Source organism: Centruroides sculpturatus, unplaced genomic scaffold (assembly GCF_000671375.1).
Source record: "Centruroides sculpturatus isolate CEXI.00-Female unplaced genomic scaffold, Cexi_2.0 scaffold755, whole genome shotgun sequence".
In the NCBI taxonomy this organism is placed as follows: domain Eukaryota; kingdom Metazoa; phylum Arthropoda; class Arachnida; order Scorpiones; family Buthidae; genus Centruroides; species Centruroides sculpturatus.
The window spans coordinates 316,528-342,229 of NW_019384882.1; the positions used below are offsets into that span (position 1 = coordinate 316,528).

The 25,702-nt window shown below is 31.1% G+C and overlaps 2 protein-coding genes across 3 annotated transcripts in view; one reads left to right on the forward strand and one right to left on the reverse strand.

Moving 5' to 3' along the window:
* Positions 1 to 18,750, forward strand: part of LOC111631056 (protein pelota-like) — a 27,708-nt gene extending 8,958 nt beyond the window's left edge. For both annotated transcript variants that reach the window (XM_023375249.1, XM_023375248.1), the window contains 9 exons: positions 3,997 to 4,147; positions 4,225 to 4,315; positions 8,870 to 9,033; positions 10,446 to 10,506; positions 10,609 to 10,649; positions 15,566 to 15,686; positions 15,907 to 16,099; positions 17,157 to 17,263; positions 18,606 to 18,750. In XM_023375249.1, the coding sequence (XP_023231017.1) occupies positions 3,997 to 4,147; positions 4,225 to 4,315; positions 8,870 to 9,033; positions 10,446 to 10,506; positions 10,609 to 10,649; positions 15,566 to 15,686; positions 15,907 to 16,099; positions 17,157 to 17,263; positions 18,606 to 18,700 (1,024 nt within the window). In that variant the 3' untranslated portion in view covers positions 18,701 to 18,750. The remainder of the gene's footprint in view (positions 1 to 3,996; positions 4,148 to 4,224; positions 4,316 to 8,869; positions 9,034 to 10,445; positions 10,507 to 10,608; positions 10,650 to 15,565; positions 15,687 to 15,906; positions 16,100 to 17,156; positions 17,264 to 18,605) is intronic.
* A 2,698-nt stretch (positions 18,751 to 21,448) lies between these two features.
* On the reverse strand, positions 21,449 to 24,286 carry LOC111631055 (monocarboxylate transporter 12-B-like). The gene is made up of 4 exons (XM_023375247.1): positions 24,004 to 24,286; positions 23,795 to 23,938; positions 22,889 to 23,731; positions 21,449 to 21,642 (listed from the first exon to the last, which is right to left on the reverse strand). Exons 1-4 carry the CDS (start codon positions 24,191 to 24,193, stop codon positions 21,506 to 21,508), a joined length of 1,314 nt encoding a protein of 437 aa, XP_023231015.1. The 5' UTR covers positions 24,194 to 24,286; the 3' UTR covers positions 21,449 to 21,505.
* Between the last annotated feature and the right edge of the window lie 1,416 nt (positions 24,287 to 25,702).

Here is a 25,702-nt window from a genome sequence, read left to right on the forward strand (position 1 = left end):
GATATTGCACAAACCGTTGAGTTTAAACGAGCAGCGGACCTACTAAAAACCATTTATTATTTAACGTCCTTAAAAATTATATTTATATTAATGATGCCTCCAAAGTTCAGCGAATTTTTTGCGAAAAAAAATTATTTATCAGGAAGCATGCAAGCGCTGTTCGATGACAAGCTCCACGACGAAAACAAGCTTAAACAATGGTGTAGTTGAACTGTGCATGCTCGGTAAGTAATCCTACAATTTTTTGTTTATAGCATAGTTTATATGGATTATTCTCAAAAAATTATACGTATTTTGGAAATGTTGAGTCAAATTAGTCTAGAATCGATTAATTTTATGGAAGAAACATTTCAAACTGCCGTAGTCTGTAAACTGCATATGTGCCGGGCTGTGATTAGCTGGACTCGTAGAAAATGGATTCATAAAAACTGGAACGTATCTACTGTGTTATAGGGGGGTTGACTGTAAATAGAATCTACAGATTGATAATGTACAAATATATGCATACACTAACACATAAAAATAAAAATACAAATTAATAATAATAAAGAAATAGATGATATAACTGGCTTCTACTAATGTCTGTCCATGCTTTTTTCTTTATGCTGATATATTCATAATGCACCTGCTCTCCATGCTGCGGATACTTTATATGATTCTTTGAAATTTATAGCCTGTCCTGCTAGACTGCTCTTATGAATATGCCAGGTTTCTGCATATTTAATATATCTCCTGTCTTGCATCTGAGAGACTTCTTATTGAGCAAAATCAGAAACACGACAAAACTAAGAAAGCAGATACTGGAACTGACACACCAAGCTACATATTCGTCAGTTTTCAATTTTAATGATGTAACATACACTCAACATAGAGGAGTGGCAATGGAAAGTCCTGTATGTGTGAAATGATACTAAGGACATTAGAGAATACCATCTTAAAGAAATACAAAGGTCATATGCTAATATATGCATGATATGTTGATACAACGTAATTGTATGGAAAGAAAAACCAGACATTCAACAATTTCTCAGAGACATTAACGTTAACAAGTTTGACCTAGACCTCGAGCTAGAACAACAGAACGATAAAAAGATACACTTCCTAGATATATTAATAGAAGCAGAAAGAGGAGGGGAAAGCACTACTAAAGTGTACAGAAAGCACACTTATAATCTGTTATTAATACCATGGACCTCCCACGACCCAGCAAGTTATAAACTGGCAGCATTCAGGGCACTTATAAAAAGAGTGAACATTCATTGCAGCAAAATGCAGGACAGACATAAAGAATTAGAACACATCAAAAAGTTAGCATGGCAGGTCAGAGTCAATCAGAATAAAATAAAGGCCTTAATCAATAAAACAAGAAAAGACAATAATGAAAGTAAAGACCGGGGAAGAGTAAAAGAGTACACAGTACTGGAATAAATGGCACCCTTAACCAACATTTACAAAGAAATAGGAGCAGCTACTTAACAAAAAGATAGTATTTAAAAGGAACTCAACAGTATATCAGATGCTACGTACGGACAAAGATCCTGTAGACCAGAACCTTATTCCTGGAGTTTACAGAATACCCGTGCAAGACGAGAGGCGGCAAAAAGAACTACCACATTGGAGCTACAAGGAGATCATTAAAAGAAAAAATAAAAGAGCACAAAAGGAACATACAGAAGGAGCAACCTGTCATGGCTTTAGCGACATACGTTATAGCAGACCCAACAGAGGTATCAGTGAAATGGGAAAGAGCAGAAATAATACATAAGGTGCAAGACAGGCGACATATTAAATATGCAGAAACCTGGCATATTCATAAGAGCAGTCTAGTAGGACAGGTTATAAACTTCAAAGAATCATATAAAGTATCTATAGTGTGACCGAAGGAGCAGCATTTCTTCGATGCCCCTGTCAGGATGACACCACTGCATCTCGGCGGACACAGAAACTGTTTCGTTTGGGCGTGTGAGCGGTCGCATGTGTGAGTGAACGGATTTGGGATGGAGGGAGAGACAGCGTGCCGGAAGTGACTTACTCAGAGACGATGAAATGTAACAACTGTTTAATTGGTAACTATAGGCCATACAGGATATAAAATATATTGATTTTAAATATGCTAGCTGTTAGAGATCTTTGCTACAATTGATATTAGATATATATATAATAGACATTAAAATGGATCTCTATTTCGGTTACAGTTCTGCGGTTCTCGAGAGAGAGAGTTTACAGAAGTTGCACGTGGCAATAAATACCTTGAGTTTTAATGAGTTGCTAGTAGGTCTCGACAACGAAGTTAGTCCAGTTAGGCAATCAAGTATTTTGGGTCGATGTTAATCCAGAGAATAGGCACTTAAATAAGTCCGATGGTCCAGTGAAAAGCACAACGCATACGGAAAAAGATACGGAACTTGAGACTGATCTCTTCGAGGATGGCGCGACGACTGCGTCACTCTGTTGTTCTGTTTTAATGTTGTACTGTTGAAATTGAGATATTAGGTCGAAAGGTGATGAGAAAGCGTCGTTATTAGGCCTGAGAACTTAACAGATGTTTAGCTCCCAGGTGTAAAAGTTGACAGTTATTTAATGAAATTACAGCTACAATGTGATATTAGGATGTAATGATATAAATATACTGAAAGTCTGGATTCGGATCCTCACAATAGCATGGAGAGCAGGTGCATTATGAACCTATCAGCATAAAGAAAAAAGCATGGACAGACATTAGTAGAAGCCAGTTATATCATCTATTTCTTTATTATTATTAATTTGTATTTTTGTGTGTTAGTGTATGCGTACATTTGTACATTATTAATCTGTGGATTCTATTTATTTATTTTAGGATTTGGGCAATAAGCGCTGAGAAAGCGTTTAAAGTTAAAACATTCTATAATCGATTTTATTTGTCATAAATCAAAAAATTGTTTTTTAGATCCTGATGAAGGTCAAGTAATTTGATCGAAAATGTTAGATTACGTTAATAAAATAGACAGCATTTAAAGGTTAGTAAAGGGTAGTTATATGTAACTATAAATAAATATTCTCATAATGCTATCTCACAGTAATTGTGTGTGTATTGCTAAATATTTAAAAGAATTTCTTTTTAATTTAGTTAACATTGTGGTTCTAAAAAGTAATTTATTCTGTTAGTGATATTTTACATTAGTTGATATGTTGTTATTTATATATAATTAAGGTATGAAACTATCTTAATTATGTATAAATAACAACATAGTCTAATTTTGAATTTATATATTTGAATACAAAATTCAATTAGTGTTTCTTAATTAAATTATTTGAAACTTTGTATTAAGTTAAATTTGCATTATTTGAATATTTTTTAAAATTGGTAAATTAATTATAGTTTAAAGTTTGTAGCATAATTAAATAACGTGTTTTATTTTTATGAAATTTGTTTAGAAATTAAATATTGATTTTATTAAATACATGCAGAGAATTTAATTATAATATATATTGTTACATTTTACATCAGAGCTTTTTTTTTCTTTTTATCCATAAATTTACATGATTATTGTGAGCTCTTATTTGATGATCTTTCAATGTAATACTCAAACTTTTTCAAACCTCTAATTTTGTATACCATTTTTTATTTTATTTTTTAACTTTCTGCCATGTGGGCATTAAGAGGGCTTTTTATTAGCAAGCCTTATATGGGTTTGGCAAGGCCACAATGGGGTGGCTGGGTAGTGAGGGATGGGGCTCAACATATCTGAATGGACTACCACCTGAAAAATTCCTGGGACTTTTTCGACCCATCCATATTAGATCCCAGGTCTCCGGAATGGTAAGTGGTGCCTCCTTGACCTCTTGGCTATCTAACTATCATATATCTTATTTTAGATATGAACATAGTTATTAATAATGTATACATTTCTAATGACATGTTTAACTTTTTTAGCATTGTTTGCATAAATTACACATAGATACCAGTATGTTTAATGTGCTTGTAAGATTTTAATAAACAAAATCTATATCTTTTAGGAAAGTGACTACAGAATCAGCAACGGGTAGCACTGGGAGTAACAGGGTGAGGACAACTTTAACTATTGCCATCGAAAACATTGATTTTGACACTCAGGCATGCGTTCTCAGAGTTAAAGGACGCAATATCGTTGAAAATCAATATGTAAAAGTAAGACAATATTGATTTTTAATATGACTGTTTTTCCTGCAAAACATGAACAAAAAGTTTTGTTTTTACATGTATAGATGGGAGCATATCACACTTTAGATCTGGAACTAAACAGAAAGTTTACTTTGGCCAAATCTTGTTGGGACAGTATAGCTTTAGATAGAATAGGTAAGTTCCTGTTTTATTCTTATTAAGAGACCTAATTTTTACCCCTTGGCTACCAGTGGCAAAAGCAATGCTGGTCCAAGCATGGCTTATGCAATGTCCTTGAAAGAAGTGAGGAACCAACATATATCCCTGGTGTTTCTGTGGCAATGCATCCACAGACCACAAACGCTGGAAAACTATGTCAACAGATGAAATGGACCATGGAAATGAACGAGTTTATCATCCATACTTACTACATTACAAGACTTGAAACAAATGTGACAGTATACAGACACAACTATACCATAGATTCACACAACAATATCCTCATCTCACTGTCACCGAACAGGGTTGTTGCTCAAAAAATAATAATTATACACAACAGCCTTATCCCACAAACAACAGATTGCTGATCAAATAAATCAATAGACAGGAACATTTGACATTAATGAAGATCACGTAACCTGTCAGGATAATCCAGCCATAAGCACTGATAATAGCACACAAAACAACTACCACAGACACTTCCTCATCCACCACTGATAATATAGATATACATTTAGTTAATACACTCTCACTTTTATTTCAGAAAAGTAAATATACAGGTACAGATCCCACACAAAGATCATGAATACCAAAAATCAACATGTCTAAGGTAGGAAAAATACTTACTTATGTAAACACTCACTTATGTAAACACTCACTTATTACCATTTAATTTCTAAGACATTCATACATTAGTTTGTGCTGAAAATACAATCACAGACAAAACACAATTCTATTAAAAGCCTGCCTGGCAAAGAATAGATAGAAGCACAAATAAATGACATTAGACAGCAATTAGGCAGGCTGACACAATACACTAAAAACAACATAATACCCAAATTAAAGAAACAACTCAAAAACAATTTCAAGAAAATCAAAAACACACAAAACATGAACATCACAACCCAAACATTACAGAATACATTGATACACTAAAACAAAAACTCACAGCTAAAGCAAGTAGACTTAAATGATAGAAAACATGTTTGCTATGAAAATAACAAAATAAATTATTCTCAAACAATGAAAAACTCTTTTGCAGACAAATTAGTACCAAAAAAACACTGATACACAGCACAGTGGCACATCAACAGAACAACAACTCACAACTTATTGGTCTTCTCTTTGGTCCAGTGCTGTTACATACAATGCTGATGCAGGCTGGATTGAGGGGGAGGAAAAAAACTTGCACAACATACCAATTATGTCCTGTGCTGAAATAAATGTACACAACGTCCAATATACTGTTAACAGAACACACAGCTGGAAGATGCCTGGTGTAGACAACATTCACAATTTCTGGTACAAAAAGTTTACATCACTGCACCAGGAACTAGCTAAACACCTAACACACATCATCAATCCATAAGAAATGCCAAAATTTCTTACTCAGGGCATCACCTACATGAAACCTAAAAACAACAATACCACAGACCCCACACAATACAGACCAATTACATGTCTTCCAACATTACAAATTATTGACATTCTGTACTGCAAACAAAATGTATGAACATATTGAAGAACACAACATTCTTATGGAACAACAAAAAGGTTGCCTTAGAAATCACGGGGATGCAAAGAACAGTTACTCATAGATTCAGTCATTCTATGGCAAGCACACAAACAACACAGGAACATACACATGCATTACAGAAAAGCATTCAACAGTGTTCCACACAGTTGGCTGCTACGTATTCTACACATCTGCAAAGTACAGTACATCCATCACTCATTGCATTCATCCAAAACACTATGCAGCACTAGAGAACGACACTGTATCTCAGGATTCATAACACTTCCATACAAATCAATCAAATATTCATTAGGTGAGGAATTTTTGAAGATTTCTTGAGTCATCTCTGGTTCTGTTTAGCCCTGAAACCATTATCTAACATGTTAAACAATGTGCAACATGATTACAATATCAGACAAAAAAACAACAGAGTTTACATTGTCACATCTCATGTACGTAGACAACATAAAACTTTATGCATCCACACAAAAACAACTTTATCAACTCCCACAAATCACACATTCATACACCAAGGACATACAAATGGAGTTTGGCCTAGACAAATGAAAAACACTTCACATAAAGAGTCCCAAAGAATGGAGATTTTGCACTTGGAGATGTTATTGAATCCATTGAAGAGGGTGAGTTCTACAAGTATTTAGGATTCCAATAGGCCAAACTGACAGAACATACACAAATAAAGCAAAGAGTTAATTAAAGAATACCAAAGTAGGTTAAACACTATTCTCAGAACATAGTTAAAGCAATAAACACATATGTTGTCCCAGTACTTACTTTTTCTTTTGAAGTTATACTGATCTTGAGCAACTCCAAAGGAAAACAAGGATAACACTTACTAAGCATAAACATCATGATTCTAAATCTGCCATAGAAAGATTAACCCTTCCACATAAAAATGGTGGATGTGGCCTGATTGACATAGTAAGCCTTCACTACAAACGATACTGAGGGAGTTTCTTGTTTTTCTGCAAAAAACAAGAAAAATCCCAGTTACATAAAGCAGTAACACTAGCAGACTCAAATAACACACTGTTATCCTGTCCCGTGTTATTCCCAACATCTCAGATTGCAACCTGCTGACTTTGACCGGTTGACCCAAGATATCTTGTTTCATCATTGGAATGTTTTTGAAACTAGATGTTGCTAGTTGTTATAATCTTTATATTGAAACTAACTTCTTGAATATAATTTTTTTGATTTTACATTTATTAATATATTTATTTTGTTTATCCAAAAAAAATAATTTCAGATGATACAATAGCCATGATTATTTTTCTCAAAAATGTGTAATTTTTGTTAGGCTTAACATTGACAAAAATTCAATATGGCACGACACATAACAGAGAAAAATTTCAACATCAAATATGTTAAACTTACACTCACAACATATGGACAGGACACAATATATAAAAGAATAGACACCATTAAGCAATTGTGTGCTCGAAAGGCACTCCATGGCAGACATCCCTATGACCTGGCCTAGGATTTGTTGACAAAACTTCATCAAACAGCCGGTTAGCTTGGGAATGCTTGTTTGGGGAGACAGAAGGGTTTATGATTGCCATATAGAATCAGGTCATAAATAATAAAAAATTACAGAAAACACATACTCAAAGATACGACACTCACAAATGATACATTATGCTAGAAACTATACAACACATCACTTCTGGTTGCAAGCTCTTGGCACAGACAGATTATTTACATAGACATAATCAAGTAGCAAATATAATACAAAGAAACACAAATTATTAGACATCCACAAACCATACAAATACATTCCACAGAGAGGATTGGAAAATAACATGCACAAAATATTACTACAACAGAGCCATAATCACAGATAAAACAATTTATCACAACAGACCAGACATCACACTCATTGACAAACACAATAAAATCACATATATTATAGACATAGCCATTCCAAACACTCACAATGTACAAAACACATGTACTGAAAAAATCAGCAAGCACACAGAATTCATCCAAGAAATAAGGCATCAGTGGAGGATGAATAGGGTGCTTATTTACAGTACCTGTCATTCTCTCCTCTACAGATGTCATACCACACACACTACACAAAAGCCTGGAAACATTACAGTTGAATAGAAACACACATCACACTACAGAAAGCCACTATATTGAATACATGTCATATTGTTAAGAAATTCCTGAATACAGACACATACACTGACACTTATTTAATTTTTGTCTTGTTTTGGTTGCTATGTCTTGACTGGTCCAGCAAAGTATACAGCAACCAGTGTCAACTGAGTATAACCCACTAAACCCAACACAATAATAATATCTGGTGAGAACCTCACGGATCACCAGATAGGTTTTGTAAAAAGTAAAACAGAATTTCACAAAATGTAACCAAAATTATTGTTAATGTGGCCCAAAAAGTAGTAAGTCACCCAAAAGTAGCAGCCTAGAGTCCTACAAATACCTCAATCTGCTGCTTGTAGCCCAATCTCACAATCCCAAAACCCAGCCATGTTTTATGAAATAAGAGAAAAAAGGAGTAATCCATATGTAAGGTTACACCCTAAAATGTGTTGCTATAAAAGCAAAGTCATACTTGACCCAATTAGTGTTATTCTTGGTCTATTGTTCTCATAGCATGGAGGCACTTTAATGTAAATAAATGAATTAACATATGCATATCACAGTTCGGACAGAATTTTCACTTCAAATTACGAATTAGCATATTTCGAACTAACCAAATTTCTTTACATGTAAATCTTCATATCTCCAGTTAGGACAAAGTACAAACTAATGGGATTTTGAACTATCTGAGTTCAAATTAACAAGGATTTCCTGTATTTACTTAATGCGTTCTTATCTAAAAATGTTTATTCATTGTATTCTCTGATTAAAAAATTTCTTATGTAAATAATTTTGAAACTAGAATTCATTTTGAAACTTTTACTAATGAGGCATTAAAAGTTTGAAGAATTGTAAATTCTGCCTGTTTTTTTTTTAATCAGATATGGCATGTGATCCTGCACAACATGCCGATCTTGCTGCAGTTATCATGCACGAAGGTCTAGCTCACATCTGTCTCGTCACTTCGAGCATGACTCTGATACGAGCAAAAATTGATGTTAACATTCCAAGAAAAAGAAAAGGACAATGTGCACAACATGATAAGGTAAATGTATTATATATTTTTAATTGATTTAATTATTAATGAAACAACATAATACATATGAAAGAAGTTATTTGTATATACAGTGTATTTAGTGTTTTTTTTAATGTGTTTATTTAAAGTGAATTTACCTGCAATTAGAAAATTCTTTAGTGACAGAGATTACAAGTAATTTGTTTACTAGAAGGCCAGATTTGCCTTCTGCTAATTCTCCATCTCTGCTAGAGTGTTTGAGGAATTTGGAGAAATAGTTTTTCTATAATAGTTTGTGTTTGACGTTTCTTTCTTTTACTATCAATTTGTACTTCTTAAACCATACAATTTGATAAAATTAGGACTTATCATACATGAAAATATCTGAAAGAAAATAGCAAAATCAAGCATAAGGAACTGTCATTTTGCAGAATGAATTTTGAGTCTAGACCTCTCTTTGGCTGCTGACAACACTTTTAAAGGACTGGCTCTGAGTAAAGTCAAAAGGAATGTAAAAAATTTGTTGGATGCTAATTATTGAAAGCGTAACATAGAGTTGTCATATGCTCAGCATTAAAAGTATGGTTATAAAATAAAAGGACATATTGATAAGATTATTAAATCTGTAGCTAATTGCAGAATTCTTTGATGCTTTTGCAAAACTGTTTTTTCAAAAGCAGTATTACAATCCATTTATTTCACCAATATTCAGTTTCTACTCAATTATTGTTTGCCAATATGGCTAAGGCTGTCTCATCCCATTTAAAAAAATATTAAGAGAATTATAAAAAAATTTTTCTTATTTTAAATAAACTTTCCAACTTTCCTTTTACTCCTAATGCTAATGTAGCTAGGTTCAGATTGGGAATTCCCAGTTTTAATAATAATTAATAAGAAAGTAAGTTTATTGTTTAACATTTTTAAAAATAATTTTACATTATTTTATACCACCAGTTTTAAATTTTCACATAAACATTAATTTTTAATCTAGGCAGTAGTTTATATAAGTAATAAATTATTTATTTTAATTATATTTTAATATTATTTTGTATTTTATTAAAATTTTAGATAATTCTTTATAAACATTCTTTGGCACCCTTCCAGGTAAAATGTTTATAAAGAGTTTTATAACCTACTTTTAATACTCAGCAAATGACAGCTCGATATTACTCGTTCAATAATTAATATTTAACAAGTTTTTCACATTCCTTCGACTTTACTCAGAGCCAGTCCTATAAAAGTATTGTCTAGACCCAAAATTTATTCTGCAAAATGACAATTTCATGTGCTTGATTTCACCATTTTCTTTCAGATCCTTTCCTGTATGAAAAGTTCTAATTATGTCAAATTGTGTGATTTAATAAGTATAAAAAATTTTAATTTATTTAATAATTATAACTTTTTTCTTGTTACTGTTATTGAATATTAACCTTCTTTTAAAGGGTTTGCAAAAATTTTTTGAATCTGTGATGCAAGGAATTTTAAGACATGTTAATTTTGATAGTAAGTGTTACCTTACTATTTAAGTTATTTAGAAAACATTAGTAACTGTATTTTTTAAACAATTATAAATGATAAAATTATTATTGTTTTTTCTGTTTTCAGTTGTAAAATGTGTGCTGCTTGCAAGTCCAGGTTTTGTAAAGGTCAGTTTAAACTGTTTATTTTTTATTTATAGATGATGATTTAGTTTCGGAGTAGTTCTAAATTTTAAGGTAGATACATTTGTACTTTAATGTATAATTTTTCTCTTTAAGTAAATTAGCTTTTATGCCTAATTATCATTTCAGTTTAACAAAAATATTTAAATTATTTATAAATTAATGTTATGAGAGGATGGCATGATGTTGGAGTCAGCAATTTTGATCAAACTCAGTGAGGTTATAGTGCATCTTCAACAATTGACATGTTTCAGAAGGTGCAATACTCAAAACTAAAGGAGAAAATTGAGGTTGAAAATTGCAAATTACTTAAAACCTACAGAATTTCTGCCATTTGTAGTGGCTGGTGGCTTGGGATTTCATAATCCTGAGGTTCGTGTTTCAAAATCTCAGTGGTATCAATGTTTTTTTTTTTTTTTATACAAAACTATAACCTCACTGAGTTTGATCAAAATCGTTGACCCCAACATTATGCCGTCCCCTCATTAGTGTGAAGGAATAAAGCAAAAAGTAGATTATTATTTTATATATTAAATAAGAGCCAGTATTTGCAAGAAAAAACAATCAATAGCTCTGTTCTTGACTAGATTTTGCTGTTCAGTTCTAATATTTAATACTTAACTGCACAACAACACACTGGGATGAATATATAAAAAAAGGAGTGACTCACATTAACCAATTAACTGGAGTGCATATGATTAATATTTGTGAACATTTTCATAGCCCTTTCTGGGCTCTTCCTTAGGCTTGTTTTTTTTGTTCCAAAGTTGTCAGTCATATCTATTTTATGTAGTATTTAATGTTGCTTCACAACATACTTCACATTCTCATTGCAGTTTATGGCAATTGTCCACAAACAATATAATTTTTATAGAGTTAAATAGATTAAATAACTATAGACAATATAAAATTTAATGAAGAATAGTTAAGAGTAAGCTATAAAAAGTCATGATTTAAAATAATATAAAACAAATTAATAATTGATTGCAATTTGAAAAAAATTGTTTACCTATAAAATCCACTATCATCCATCTGTTTGTCTGTCTTTCCTTAATCTCAAGAATGGTATTAGATAGATGAAAGTCAAGACCAGATATGGAAAGATTAGGGGCAGAAGGCCCCTGATTAACTATATATGAACTTCAGTCTAGATCAGAAGTCACATGAATCCAATTAAAAAATTTTTCTCTGATTGGAGTTACATAGATGACTGGTATGACTCTGTTATCAGGAAAAGTATGATGTACAGGGGCAAGTCAGTACAAATTTGAGATAGAGAACATATATTTTAAATTGAATAAATTACAAATATGATTAAAACTTGTAGCCTGGCATTATAACATTGTCACAATGCCGGGCTGCAAGTTTTGCTTGTTATCTCTATAATGTTGCAAGAAAATTTGTTCAGCTTCCACAAACTTGATCTTGGTATTTGGGTCAAGTTTGTGGAAATTGAACAATAAATGGAATATTAGTGAGCATTTTAGAAGTTGGCAGAAAGAATTTAAAATCAACTGTTTACATGTCATCGATATTCTATTGAAGTCAATGATTAAACTATTGTACATGAAAAATATTTTATTAGTTATATTCAAGACATGATTTTACAGTAACTGACCTTTCAATGTTGTATTTAGTAAACATTTTTCATTTGACTTGCAAATTTTATCCCCTAAAAATCATTTTAGGAGGTCACAGCTGTCATATGTAAGTTTGTCTTGGAAATGAATGACACTTGACACTGTATTTAAATAAAAATAAACTCAAAAACAAAAAACTTGTAAAAATATCAAAATTAAAAATTTAGTAGGAACTCTGCTGGCATACTATTTGGCCAGCTTTGGCTAACTAAAGTAGCAGACTTTAGTTGAATATACAGTCTGTTTCAAAATTATAAACACACCCAATTTTTTTCAATAACAAAAACATTAACAATAGTAATGTATTTATTATATTAGTGTGTTGTTTACAACATCAATTTAAACATTTTTTGAAATTTTTTAGAGCTATTTGACAGTTACAAAAAACATTATCACAAATTTTCAATTTTTGATTGTTTCAAAAGTATAAACACAGGTGCATAAAATTAGTATGATTATTATTTTTTTATTAATTATTGGTTTAATTAGTTGTCACCAGAAGGTAGTATTATTCATTATTTACAAACATGATGACAATTTTAAACAGTTTTTTGTGATTTAAAACAATACTTTGTGGAAAAACAATAACAGAGTTGGAAATATGTGAAATTTACCAACTAAAAGGAGCAGGACAATCTCTTAAGATAAATTGTGGCAGCTGTAAATTGACCTACATGTGCTGTGAGAAATCTGTTAATTCAGGGTGAAAATTATGGCAGAAATAAGCAATGTAGAAGGCCTAAACTTCTTACACGTAGAAATGAAAGAAAGGTTTTTTGTTACTGACAGTCAACAAGTTGTTTGTCAGAGAATCAGCATCAACGTTGCCAACTGCAGTTTCACCAGCAATTGTATGGAGATATATGTATAATCATAGAAATGCCACGTTTACAAAAATGACTACCAAACCAAAATGAACACAATTACACAAAACAGCTATTTTAAAGTGGGCCAAATTTGGACAAGAGGACATGGAAAGAGGAGTGGAAACAAATAGTCTTTTGAGATGAAAAAAAAAATGGAATTTGGATGGACCTGACAGTTATAGTCACTACTGGCATGATTTGAGGAAGACCGAAGTAGTCAGAATGGGCAGACAGCAAGGTGAGGGCTCTGTGATGGTGTGGGCAAGATTTGGATGAGGGTAAAACAGACATTGTATCTATAGAAGGTAGAATGAATTCTGAAAAGTATCAACTGAAATGGCAAGAAAACTGGCAATTCCAATAGGATAATGCTGCCATTCATACGTTAAAGTCAACTAAAAATTGGTTTGCTGAAAAAAAATTAATGTAATTGATTAGCCATTATGAAGCCCTGATATGAAAATAGAGAAAATTTAGGGCATTACAAGTCATCTTGTTTATGGCCAAAACAGACAATACAACACTGTAAATGAACTGAAATTAGCTATCATTAATTATTGGAAAAATATTAAATAACTTCAAAAACTAGTAAAATGTATGCCTGATACAATATTTGAATTAATTAAATCAAATAGTGGCTCTACAAAATATTGAGACATCACAAATAATTTTTTATGCACCTGTGTTTATACTTTTGAAATAATCAAAAATTGAAAATCTGTGATAACTCTTTTGTAATTGTCAGATTACAAAAGAGAAGGCCAAAATTTCAGAAAATGTTTAAATTGATTGATTGTTGTAAACAACATACTAATATAATAAATACATTACTATTATTAATGTTTTTGTTATTGAAAAAAGTTGCGTGTGTTTATTATTTTGAAATGGACTGTAGTTGGCTAGATTTCAGAGTCAAAATAGTTAAATGAAATTAAAACAAAAACTTTAGTTTGTTCTATCTTTAAGTATTTGGATCTCTAAATTAACTGGCTGTTGGACAGGTAAAATTAAAATTAAAAATATTCCATTATCACAAACATTCATGTTCATGCAGAATCCAATTTTATTCAACAAAGAAGAATTATGTTCACAATATAATGTATAATTGTAAATAAAAACAAATTACACACATGAAAAAACAAATTACACACATGAAAATCATTATGTATACATTCAACCTGTCCCATGGTATTCCCGAAATATCTTGGGTCGAAACATAATGACCTTGATCGGTGGACTCAAGCTATTTTGTTTCTGCATCGGAACATTTTTGACACTAGATGTTGTTACTCATCATAATTTTTATATTAAAACTAACTTCCAAAATATAATTTTGTTCTTACATTTTTTAATATGTCTATTTTGTTTGTGCGAAATAAAAAAATAATTTTGGATGATACAATAGCCATGATTTTTTCTAAAACATGTAGTTTTTGTTAGGCTTAATGCCGACAAAAATTCAACATGAAGTGACAGACGTCGGAGAAAAATTTCAACATGGGATAGGTTAAAAAATACATTTGGTATTTTAAAGTAAAGATTATTTTGAGTTAAAATTGATATTGCTATTATTTGTGTTGTGTTTTTATATGCTTTTTATTTGGAGTGTTAGTTGCAAAGGAGATGTAGACAATCACAGCCATTTCAGACATAATATGTTCCTAAAAAACCTCATATGAAAGTTGAACAATAGTTACACATTATAATAAGCATTCCATTCCCAGAAAGAGGGGGAAAAAAAACTATAAAATCTGTTATTGAAGTAGGAAGGTTGTACTTTATAATACATAAAACAGTAAATTAAACAGAAAGCAGACAATAAAACTTAATTTTCATATATGACTGCTTTTATTGCAACTAAACAGATAAATAAGCTTTGTTTGTGCATGATAGCTTGAAATTTTTCTGTCAGTTCAAAATGGGCCAAATGTCAAGGATCATGTGTATCTTAAATCAGTTCCTCAAAAAGTAATGTGTGTTAATAACAAATCTCTTTATAAAACCATAAAAATGGGCTTTCCTAATTAATTATGATTGATTTATTTGTTTCCTTGATGCAGGAATATTGAAAAATTAAGCAGCACAGATTTCTTTCATTAATTTTTAGTAGTATTTTCTTATTTTTGATTACATTAGCCAACATTTGGCTAATGTAATTTTAAGGTTTTATGAAAGAATTTGTTTAAGAAGGTCCTTTTAATAGTGTTTGAACTGAAAGATTTAAAGTAAACAGCTATAGCATTATCACAACATTTCTGTGTGATTATTTCATAATTTTGTTAATTTCATCTTTATAAATAATTTTTAAAAAATACTGCTACTTACAATAAAAATTATAATTACATTGATATTTAGATAAGTTTTGTCAAATTTTCTAAATGAAAATTTATTTCAGGATCAATTTTATGAGTATATGTTTGCTCAAGCTGTCAAACTTGATCAAAAAGTATTACTAGAGAATAAAAGTAAATTTGTTCTAATGCATTCATCTTCAGGTTTCAAGCATTCTTTGAAAGGTAAGCTTAAGTATTTTTAACTATAATGAAAGTAGAAAACTAAACTATACAAAACATTTAAATAATAATCATTGAGATATTGATGATAAAATATAATAGAAAATCAAAAATATTCCTTTAAACTTTGTGATAACAACAATGATAATAATTAATATTGTTTAATAAAATCAATTTTTTAGCTTTGAACTACTAATTAATATTTAATGGCTAATTCTTACAGAAATCTTGGCAGACCCAGCTGTTGCTGTGAAACTGGCAGACACTAAGGCAGCTGGTGAAGTTAAAGCTTTGGAATCATTTTACACAATGCTTCAAAATGAACCGAATCGTGCTTTCTATGGTTTTAATCATGTTCAGAAGGCAAATGAAGGCCAAGCTATTGAGACTTTGCTCATTTCTGATAATTTATTCAGGTATGATTCTATTTAATTAAAGCAATTTGACACTCAGTAAAAATTCTATTCTCATATGAATAAAGTGTTAATGTAATGTTTGATTGGTTATCTAATTAGTTAGTGGTCTTAATATTGTCCAATAGATAATTCAGCTGATCACTTGGTAATATATTGGGTGGTTGTTTACTATGTTAATACAATTTTTGTTGAATTGAAGATCATTAGAAAATTAAATTCTTTATAATTCAGTATTGAGGAATCATTAACCAAAAATGTTGGGTAAATAGCTACTATAAACATGTCTGTGTTAACTAAAACTCAAATGAGATTATACTATCTTCCACAGTTTTTAATTAGTTACTATCCTTTATATTCCTGATATTGCTTTTCATATTCTTTACTTCAACAGATGTTTTGGCATGTAGCAACCTGTTATATAGACTAACATTGTTTAATCAAAAGAATTTATCTTCAGTTGTGCATGGTCTTCTTTCAATGTGAGATCAATAAAACTGTATTTTTTTATTTTGTAATCAGAAGAATTCGTAATGCTTCTTGTTTCAAACACAAGTTTCTTTCATTTGACATGGCTCATTATATGTCATCCAAACTATAACTGTTGTTAAATAATCAGAAAATCTACTTTAATCACTCAAAGCAAATGTTTTTGGCTCTCTTTTGAATGCCATCATTATGATATTGGAGACTTATTAAATATTTTATTCATATGAGTTTTAAGCTCCTTTGAAATGATGAAGATTTTGTTTTATAAAATTTTTCTAAAATGGCATCCCAAATTTAAAAAATATTCAGCAACTTGTTGCTGGGTTTGTTTTTTCTTTTTGTTTTTAGTTATAATTTATAACTTTCATGTACATTTTAGATGTTAAAAATTACTAAATGGAAATATTTATGACATTAGATCATTATTTGGTATGAGGTGCAATTAACTTTCTTGTGGTATAGCGTTATCATTTTTTGTGCTGTTTTTTTATTACTCACCTTACTGAAATATAATTTATATAAAATAAAAATCATACTGTTAATATATTTTAATTATATATATATATCTTAGATGCCAAGATGTTGCAAAAAGAAAACAATATGTTACTTTGGTGGATAGTGTTAAAGATAATGGTGGAGATGTCAAGTTATTCTCTAGTCTTCATGTTTCCGGAGAACGTGAGTGTTGTTCTATGTGCAATGTCAATATTTTATAAATTTTTTACAGCATTACATACAGTGATTACAATAAGTAGAATGACACCATATCTAGTTAATCAATAAAGATGACAAAGAAACTATTCTCTTTAGATGTTAATTCTTTTAAGTCTGTTAGAATTATTTCACAAAACACACAGATGTTAAATGATGGCTAGTACTTTCAGTAAATATTTATTTAGTAAATATTCAGTAAATTTTATTATCAGGCACTGTTAGGCTCAGTTTCTGGATATCCTGATGTTCTCTTTGTGTAAAATTCAAGAATATAAACAATATTCTAAAATTTAAAGTATGATTATCTTTAACTAAAGACTGTTGTTGTCTGCCACACAGCTTTATGTTTTTCAAGATGGTATGGATGCAATAATTATATGATATCTCTTACTATCTGTGGAAATGCCTGGATTATGCTTGGTCTTAACTGCCAGTAAATTTTTTCTGACTGGGTGATATTTCATAGAAAGATTGTAGTAACAAATTTAAGATTTGGCAAATGAATCTTGAGCTCTGATTAGAGAGTTATTGGAGACATTCAGGAGTAAAAGTATCTTCTCTATTAACATTTAAAGAATGTTTATTAAAAGTATATCACATCAATGTACTCCTATGTAAGTATAAATTACCTAACTTCACTGCCTGTAACTGGCGTTCTTCTTCTCCAATACGAAGGACTTTGCAAAGTCCTTCATATTGGAGTCCTTCAGTTAGGTAATTTATCAACTCCGGTGTTTTTATTTCTATATAGTTTACCTATGTAAGTATATTGAAACTTAGACAACTGAAGAATTTTCATTCTGATAATATCAGAATATAGATTATTATGATATAAACCAAAAAAAAAAAGTTAGGGTAGCTTTTGTAATGGAAAGGTCACATACCAGTTATTTTAGAAGGATCTCGATAAGGTTGTATATTGCCTTACTGATTTTGTAAGTGTGTATATTTAGCACACATGCACAGAAAGCTTCATAACAACTAATAAAGCAAAACAAATCATGATTTCTGAAATTAATGTCAAGAATCTTTTATTATGAAATTTTATATCTGAGAAGTATATTGTTTTTAAATTTGATTGGTCACTAAGAGAATGATTTGATGCTAGCCATTTTTTTGATAAACTTGAATTAAAATATTATGATTTGAGTTTGTTGTACAAATGATGCGGTTGAAATTTTGAGAAAAAAGTGTAGTCTTTAAGTTACCAATATACTGTTGTAACTTGCCTTTAAACGTTATATCTAATACATTCATCAAATATTAATAAATTTATAATTAAAAAATTTTTTTCCTTTTTTTTTAGAGTTGGGTCTGTTAACGGGTATAGCAGCCATCTTAAGGTTCCCCATGCCAGAATTGGAAGAAGAAAGCAATAGTTCCAGTGAAGAAGACAATTAACGTATAACTTAAAAAATATATTTCCTAATAAACTGCTGTCAAGAACTCTACTCAGTTTCTGTTTGAAGTTTTTCAAGTACTTTCATTTAAAATTTATTTAGTTATTTCTACACAAATAATATATTCATATAAAAATGAATATTTTCTTATTTGAACTTTAAAACAGTAATTTTTATGTCACAATCTACAAGATGTAATATTACTTTCATTGGAAAAAGTAATATGTAAGTAAATTTCAAAATGAAAATTAGATAAATTTCTTTCTGCAATAAAAGGGCACTTCCAGGTATGCAAAATCAATTTACTCTCTACATTTATTAACAGTTAATTTGCTAAAATTATGCTTTTTAAACAGCATTGTTTCTACTTAGCTATTTTCATCAATTTTCATGAGAATGATGATGATAAATATATAAAAATAAGCAATAAATACGAGCACAGTCGGTCAGAAAAACGTTATCCATTGGGCTGAACGATTAGCGTAAGTTTACTGTCTTAAGACATCAGAGTTCAAATTTGGTTTCTATGAATAATTTTGATCAATGTGTTGTTTCATTTCTTAATTCATGCTGCTGATTATATTGCAAATCAGGCTATTTTCCATCTGTAATAGGTAGATTTGAAACTGACCTTATAGTTCAAAGTTCATTGTCTTACATTATCCAATCAATTGATAGATAAGATAAAAGATGTTTGTAGAGAAAAATACTCTTGCAAAATATTTTTATCTTTTCTAATGTCAAATTCTCTTAAATGAACCAAAAAATAAAAAAGAATACATAATATAGAAGAGGAAATGCTTATGTCAGTAACAGAATTTAAAGAATTTTCTTAGATTTTTGCAACAAACAAGAATTTTCCAAATTATATTTAAGCAACAAATAAAAATTGTTAACTTTTATAAATATTTTCAATGTTAAAAAAGCATTAAAACATTTTAGAATTTAATATACATATTTTCATTTTAAGTAACATGAAGTATTTATCAATATAATTCTCTGCCAGTGATACCCAAACTATAATGACTGTGCTAAATCTGTCTTGCAGCACACACAAATCCAGCCCACAGTGGTGCCAATTGAAAAGATTGGCACCACTGCTCTAGATGGCCAGATTGGCACCACTGCTCTAGATGGCCAGATTGGTAAATTCGGTCTGCCTCCCACCCTTCCGTTCTGGGAGATTGGATTTGCATTTGAGTTGGGCATTTCAGGAATTTTTCACGGGAGGTCAGCCCTGGATACATTGTGGAGTGTGCCATAAGAGTGATATAAAATTTATAGAATAATTAAAAATGCTAGTTGTTTCTCTTCTTTTTAATAGAAAAAATATACATCTTTAACCTAACTTTTTTTCATACACGTAAAAGTATCTTTGAAGCATCACAGGCTCCTTGGTGTGTCGCCAAAAATTGTGGCAAGCACAATTTTTGGCGACACACCAAGGATAGGCAAAAAACTACTAGTTTAGAGGATAAGCAGCTGCTTATGGGTTAAATTACTTAAATTTTTATGGCTAATAGAATAAAAATTCCATACCAAATTAGAATTGTGAACAAATTAGGAAAAACAAAATTCGAAGACACTCTTTTCTTTGCCCTCTCATGTTACTCATGATCTACTCCCAAAGCAGAAGGCAATTAAATCATGTCAAAATCCAAATTCCATATTTTTACAATTGGATCTCTTTGTATCATACCTCTAAACCATAGATTTAAGTACAGAAAATACTCTAGATAACTGGAAATTGTGTTGAAACAAGTAACCAGTGGAGAGAGTTTACATTCATAATTTGAAGAAAATATAATGTTCCACATGTTAGAACTCTTATCAAAAGGATCTGACATACAAAAATTCATAAATTAGAAATTTGTATTCTAGAGAAGAGTTATAAAAGATCTATTGCCTCATAATTTCAGTGGAATATGTCTAACTAGGTTATTTGAGTGTCTTGACCTTTGCACTGATTTCCCTTAATAAATAGCAAAGACATGATTTTTTATGCCTTTAATTTATTCATTAGTTTGAGTATATTTTTACATTAAGAAACGTTTTAAAACGACTTAAAATACTATTTTGAAGGGACTTTTTTTCTGGATTTATTGAAAATATTGTTTTAATTCCTTATTTCTTCCAACCTTTCAACTGTTTGGGCCAAATGCCAGCTTTTTTTTTTTGAACTCTTATGCAATTTACTGTATATCCCTTATTAGTTAATTTATACATAGAAAATTAATACAAAGGCATTAATTAATTAAAATTTCGTAATTATTTTGGCAAGATTGTGAATGAAAAATGATTAGTTATCATTTTACAAATATCCAACGTGTAACTTTGTCTCAATATATATCAGTATTGAGGATCGGTAGGACATCAAAAATTTATTTTCGTAATAGATAAAAGTGTAGCCTTGAATTTTGGACTAATTTATAATTAATTTTTTTTTGGGGATAACCTCGAGATAATTTAAATTTATAAGTATATTTTCCATAAGCCAACAGCTAGCTTTAATTCATCTCCTCCATACATTCTGATTAAACTTAATTCTAAAAAAAAAAATGATGTTAACAATTAAATTATAAAAATAGGGACTTACATAAATTAGAATTAAAGTCCTTATCTATTTTTATACATTTGTTTATATTAAAAATAATCAGAACTGTAATATTATCACCAAACATTACACTATAAGCTGTTGAAGTATTTTTCTAGTGGAAAGGTTATCATCGATTGTTAGTTATAGATTTTGTTTATTGCTACACAAATATACAAGGTTTTTTTTCTTATGTCGTATTATTTACAAAAGTTAAACCGCTTGAGAATTCTTCTGTTTGTGTTTCTTGAAGAAAGATTCGAACAGCCAGAGCGTTGATGCAAATATTAATATGGCAGAGAACATGTAGAGAAGATTGTCATAAGTTCCACTTCTATCCCTGAAGAAACCTGAAAATTATAGTTAAATTCTGTTAATGGTATTTTATGAAAAGTAACAAGAGGTGGTTCTCATTTTTCTCTGGATACATGAAGCCATGTTTTGGCTTCCTGAACTGTCTCCAAAGGAACCAAGAACATGGCTTCTTGTATTGTCTCTAAGGAAACTAAGAACATGGCTTCTTGTGTTATCTCTACGTGAAATTGTTTCTTAGTTAACGATTGGGAGTACTTCAAGCAATTATTTTAAGTGATCTTTTCAAGTATAACATCAACAAGACAATTTATCTTATGAGTTCCTCTTATGAAAACTGTGTATTGAACTTTTACTTTCTATCCTTATCTTCTTTATCGATATTTGCTCTGAGTGACACTTTACTATTTTTATTTAATCTCAAACAATAATATCACTTGTGAATCGAGGAAGGACCTTATCACTGAACGATAAAGTATATAAAATATTCACACACAACAGTAAATTATAAAAGGTGAAGTGCAGTTCTCTAATCTTCAATAATATCCCGTTATAGAGAGTAGTGCATTCCACGTTCTGTAATTTTTTTTTCATTTATTCACACTTGGATCAGTGAATTTACAGCAAATTACATATAATTATACATTAAAAATAGTGATCATTAGAAACTACTAAGTATGATATATAATTATAAAAGTTAAAAGAGAGCTAAAAATACGGAACCTTTTTTTGTAGAACGAGACTTAAAATCACGGATGAATTGCACAAGAGCAAATGTATAAAAGGATGTTGCTTTATTGTAACCTTTCGAACAGATATAAAAATTAATTATATAATCACACCGTGATTTACTTAATTTCCTGAACATATTGAGAATTCACTGCAACTTCTATGAATATGACAACCGATCCCCACTCGAGCCCAGCAGGTGCCGAGTGGATAAAACCACAGAACACTGATAGTTTGTCGTGAGTTCACGCCTCGTCAATGGAGTTTTCCAGATTTTCTTCAGGTTAGTAACTCCTAAATAGGGGTCAGTTTACCATAGAGTCCCGAGATGCATACCCTCAGCAGATCGCCCGCAAAGTGCATTTCCTTATAGCAAATTGATACCCATTCACATTTCCAATATACTCAGTTATGATGTCTCTTATTGTCATAAAATTATAGTGAATCTGATCAATGATGAGGTATGTCTTCCTCAAAATATCAATTAGTTGGAATGAGGACAAATTAATCCTCATTTTATCTTACGTTATTTTAAAAAAATTAAAACGTACTCACCTATTAAACTGGGTCGAACACACGCCAACAGACCAAATATTAAAGTAGCCATACCGATAGCTAGAGGAAGTTTCCGAATACCCAAATATTCGGTCATCAATGCAGAAAAATTGATCAGAGTACATCCCGAAGCGAATCCCAAACAGATGGACAAGGTCATCATCCACCAATAAGTGTTTATAGAAGGTAATATGGCCGCTACGATGGCCATTAAGGTCATTGTTATCTGCACGATGTACTTTCTCTTTGTACACTTCAAATCGGCGATCCAACCAGATATTAATCTTCCAGATAAGTCTCCGGATGAATAACCCGATATAAGGAACACAGCTTGATTCTCGTCCATGGATTTGTCGAGAGCTAAATCCACAACGATCATCAAATACGTGGCCGAAGCCAGAAAATAAATAGAAAAACTCGTACAAATGATAATGAACATAGGATTTATAAGTATATCGGTAAGAGATTTTAGGTACTTGCTGGAGAAACCATTATGCACTTTGGTCTTCTTCAATTGTACCAATGCCACATCACCTTTGATACATATAATAGTGTCTTTTTTTCGTTTGCACGGCGAAGAATCCAGGGATTCGTGCAAAGTTTCGCTCTCGCTGGGATAGTAAAACAATGAACCGGGTATAGAATGAAGCGCAATACCACCCAACAGTAGAAAAGTACCACGGAGTCCATAATGCTCCAGAAAATATTCGGTAATGGGTGGAAAGATGAAAGACCCAATACAAGAGCCCGCGTATGCTAATCCAGCGGCAGTCGCTCTTCTCTTATGAAAGTGACGATTAATCACCACGTGTGTTAACGTGATGATGATCCCGTTTCCGATACCTACGAAACACAATGTAAATTAAGCGCTAGTATTTTATTTATTAATGTTTCGAGCATACTTACCCGGCATAGCCCCATAAAAGAATGTGACGTAAGTGATGTTATAGGCAAAGTAACAAAAAATAATACCCACCGACGAAAGAACCGTGCTCAGAAAGACAACGTAACGCAAAGACCAATAATGTATGGACAAACTGGCCACGGGTCCTGAAATGTCCAAAAAAATAATTAGCGAAGGATCTCATATAAATATAGTCTAATTATTTACTTACCAACAAGAGAAACTAGGATGCTGTATACTCCTCCCGGCCAAGCTGCCTGTTCTCTGTTGGTGCCAAATTGTGCCATGAGAGCCACATATAAGACACCCGCGGATCTCTGAATACCCGCCAGTGTAAAATTAACAAAGAAACACCCAAAAACCACAAACCACTTTTTAGAACCGGTGATCTCAGCGGTCATGCTGTTGTCCACATTTATTTCGCCACTGCAACTGATATCTATCTTGGTATTTAGACTTCACCCCTACGGTCACATGACCCACATTTCTAATTTCGTTAGCTTAGAAAAAAAAAGAAATATTTACTAATTTTTCTATATTTATGGTCCCTTGTAATTAATAAACTACCATATATTTAATTTTATATAAATATATAAATGTTTTAGATGCATATTTATGTTTTGTGTATGCATTTAATTGTTATTTAGTGTGAAGAAATACGTTTGTCAGCAAAACAGAAACGTACGGTTAGATACGATAGAGTGGATGTTTATATATACTGCTGGCCAAGAGAAATGCAACACCATGCAAGCCTCTAGATATTGCAGGTGTTGCATTTTACTTGGCCAGTAGTGTATTTATGCTCTTGCATGAACATAATAAAAAATGAAGACATACATATCTATTAAGGAAAACTTTAAGGGTACTCATTACCATCCATTAAAGGGGATATTCACTATGAAGACTATGTGCCCTCTCAGATACCCATGTACTAAAGTACTGTATTATTAAGGGGGTTATCCACTAGAATACCACAGAAAGGAAAAACTCCATTAAAGCACAAGTAAAAGGAAGGATTACTTATTAAATTTTCACAAAAAAAAAGAGCAAAGCATCACCAAAAGAGATGCTAGACACTAAAGAACCACTAAAAGAAGGAATTATCCCCTAATGAAAGTCTTCAACTACAGCACCATTAAAAGAAGCGACTATCCATTATTAATTAAAGCATCACTAAAAACGAAATCATCCACTAAAGCACCACTAAAAACGAAATCATCCACTAAAGCACCACTAAAAGCACCACCCAATAAGGTATTACTATAGGAATCTTATTTAATTTAAGGATACCACTAAAGAAGACACCCATTAAAGAGACTATTCCCTAAAGCAACCCATCACCAAGTGGATCATCTATTGTGCAGTCCATTAAGAAGAAATTACACCATGAACCATCCACATTGAGTCACGTTACTCCATTTTAATTTTTTTTCTTGGAGATTTTGTTAATCGATTGCTCAATATTTTACTTTGATATTGATGATATTCATTATCAATTCATGCATATGAAAAATATTTTGTTACTTGCCATTCAATACTCGTGACGACAATTTTCATCACCTATCATCTGATAACCCAGGCTATTCATTATATGAAAATAACACACCCGATAAGATGAATAGATAAAAGTATTTTCAAATTCGATCGACAGATGGCGCCATGTGTTTTAAATTAAAATTTATTAAATATAAATTAAAGAAAAATATTTAAAAATTTATTATTATAGTGAGTTCACACATATTACGCATTANTATTATAATTAAATTTAAAATTAATTTTTTAAAATTATGATAAATATTCTGAGAAGTATAATGAGAAGTTAAGTATATATTATATGCGCGTCGCGTCGCAGTTTAATATATATTATATGCGCGACGCGCATATAATATATATTAAACGACAGTTAATTA

What these genes read in the sequence shown, in the direction of transcription:
- LOC111631055 (XM_023375247.1), bottom strand. Translation starts at nt 24,193, where the DNA reads ATGACCGCTGAGATCACCGGTTCTAAAAAGTGGTTTGTGGTTTTTGGG. An exon ending in CTTTTATGGGGCTATGCCGG is followed by an intron (nt 23,732 to 23,794) that starts GTAAGTATGCTC and finishes TGTGTTTCGTAG; the next exon opens with GTATCGGAAACGGGATCATC. An exon ending in TGTTCGACCCAGTTTAATAG is followed by an intron (nt 21,643 to 22,888) that starts GTGAGTACGTTT and finishes TATAATTTTCAG; the next exon opens with GTTTCTTCAGGGATAGAAGT.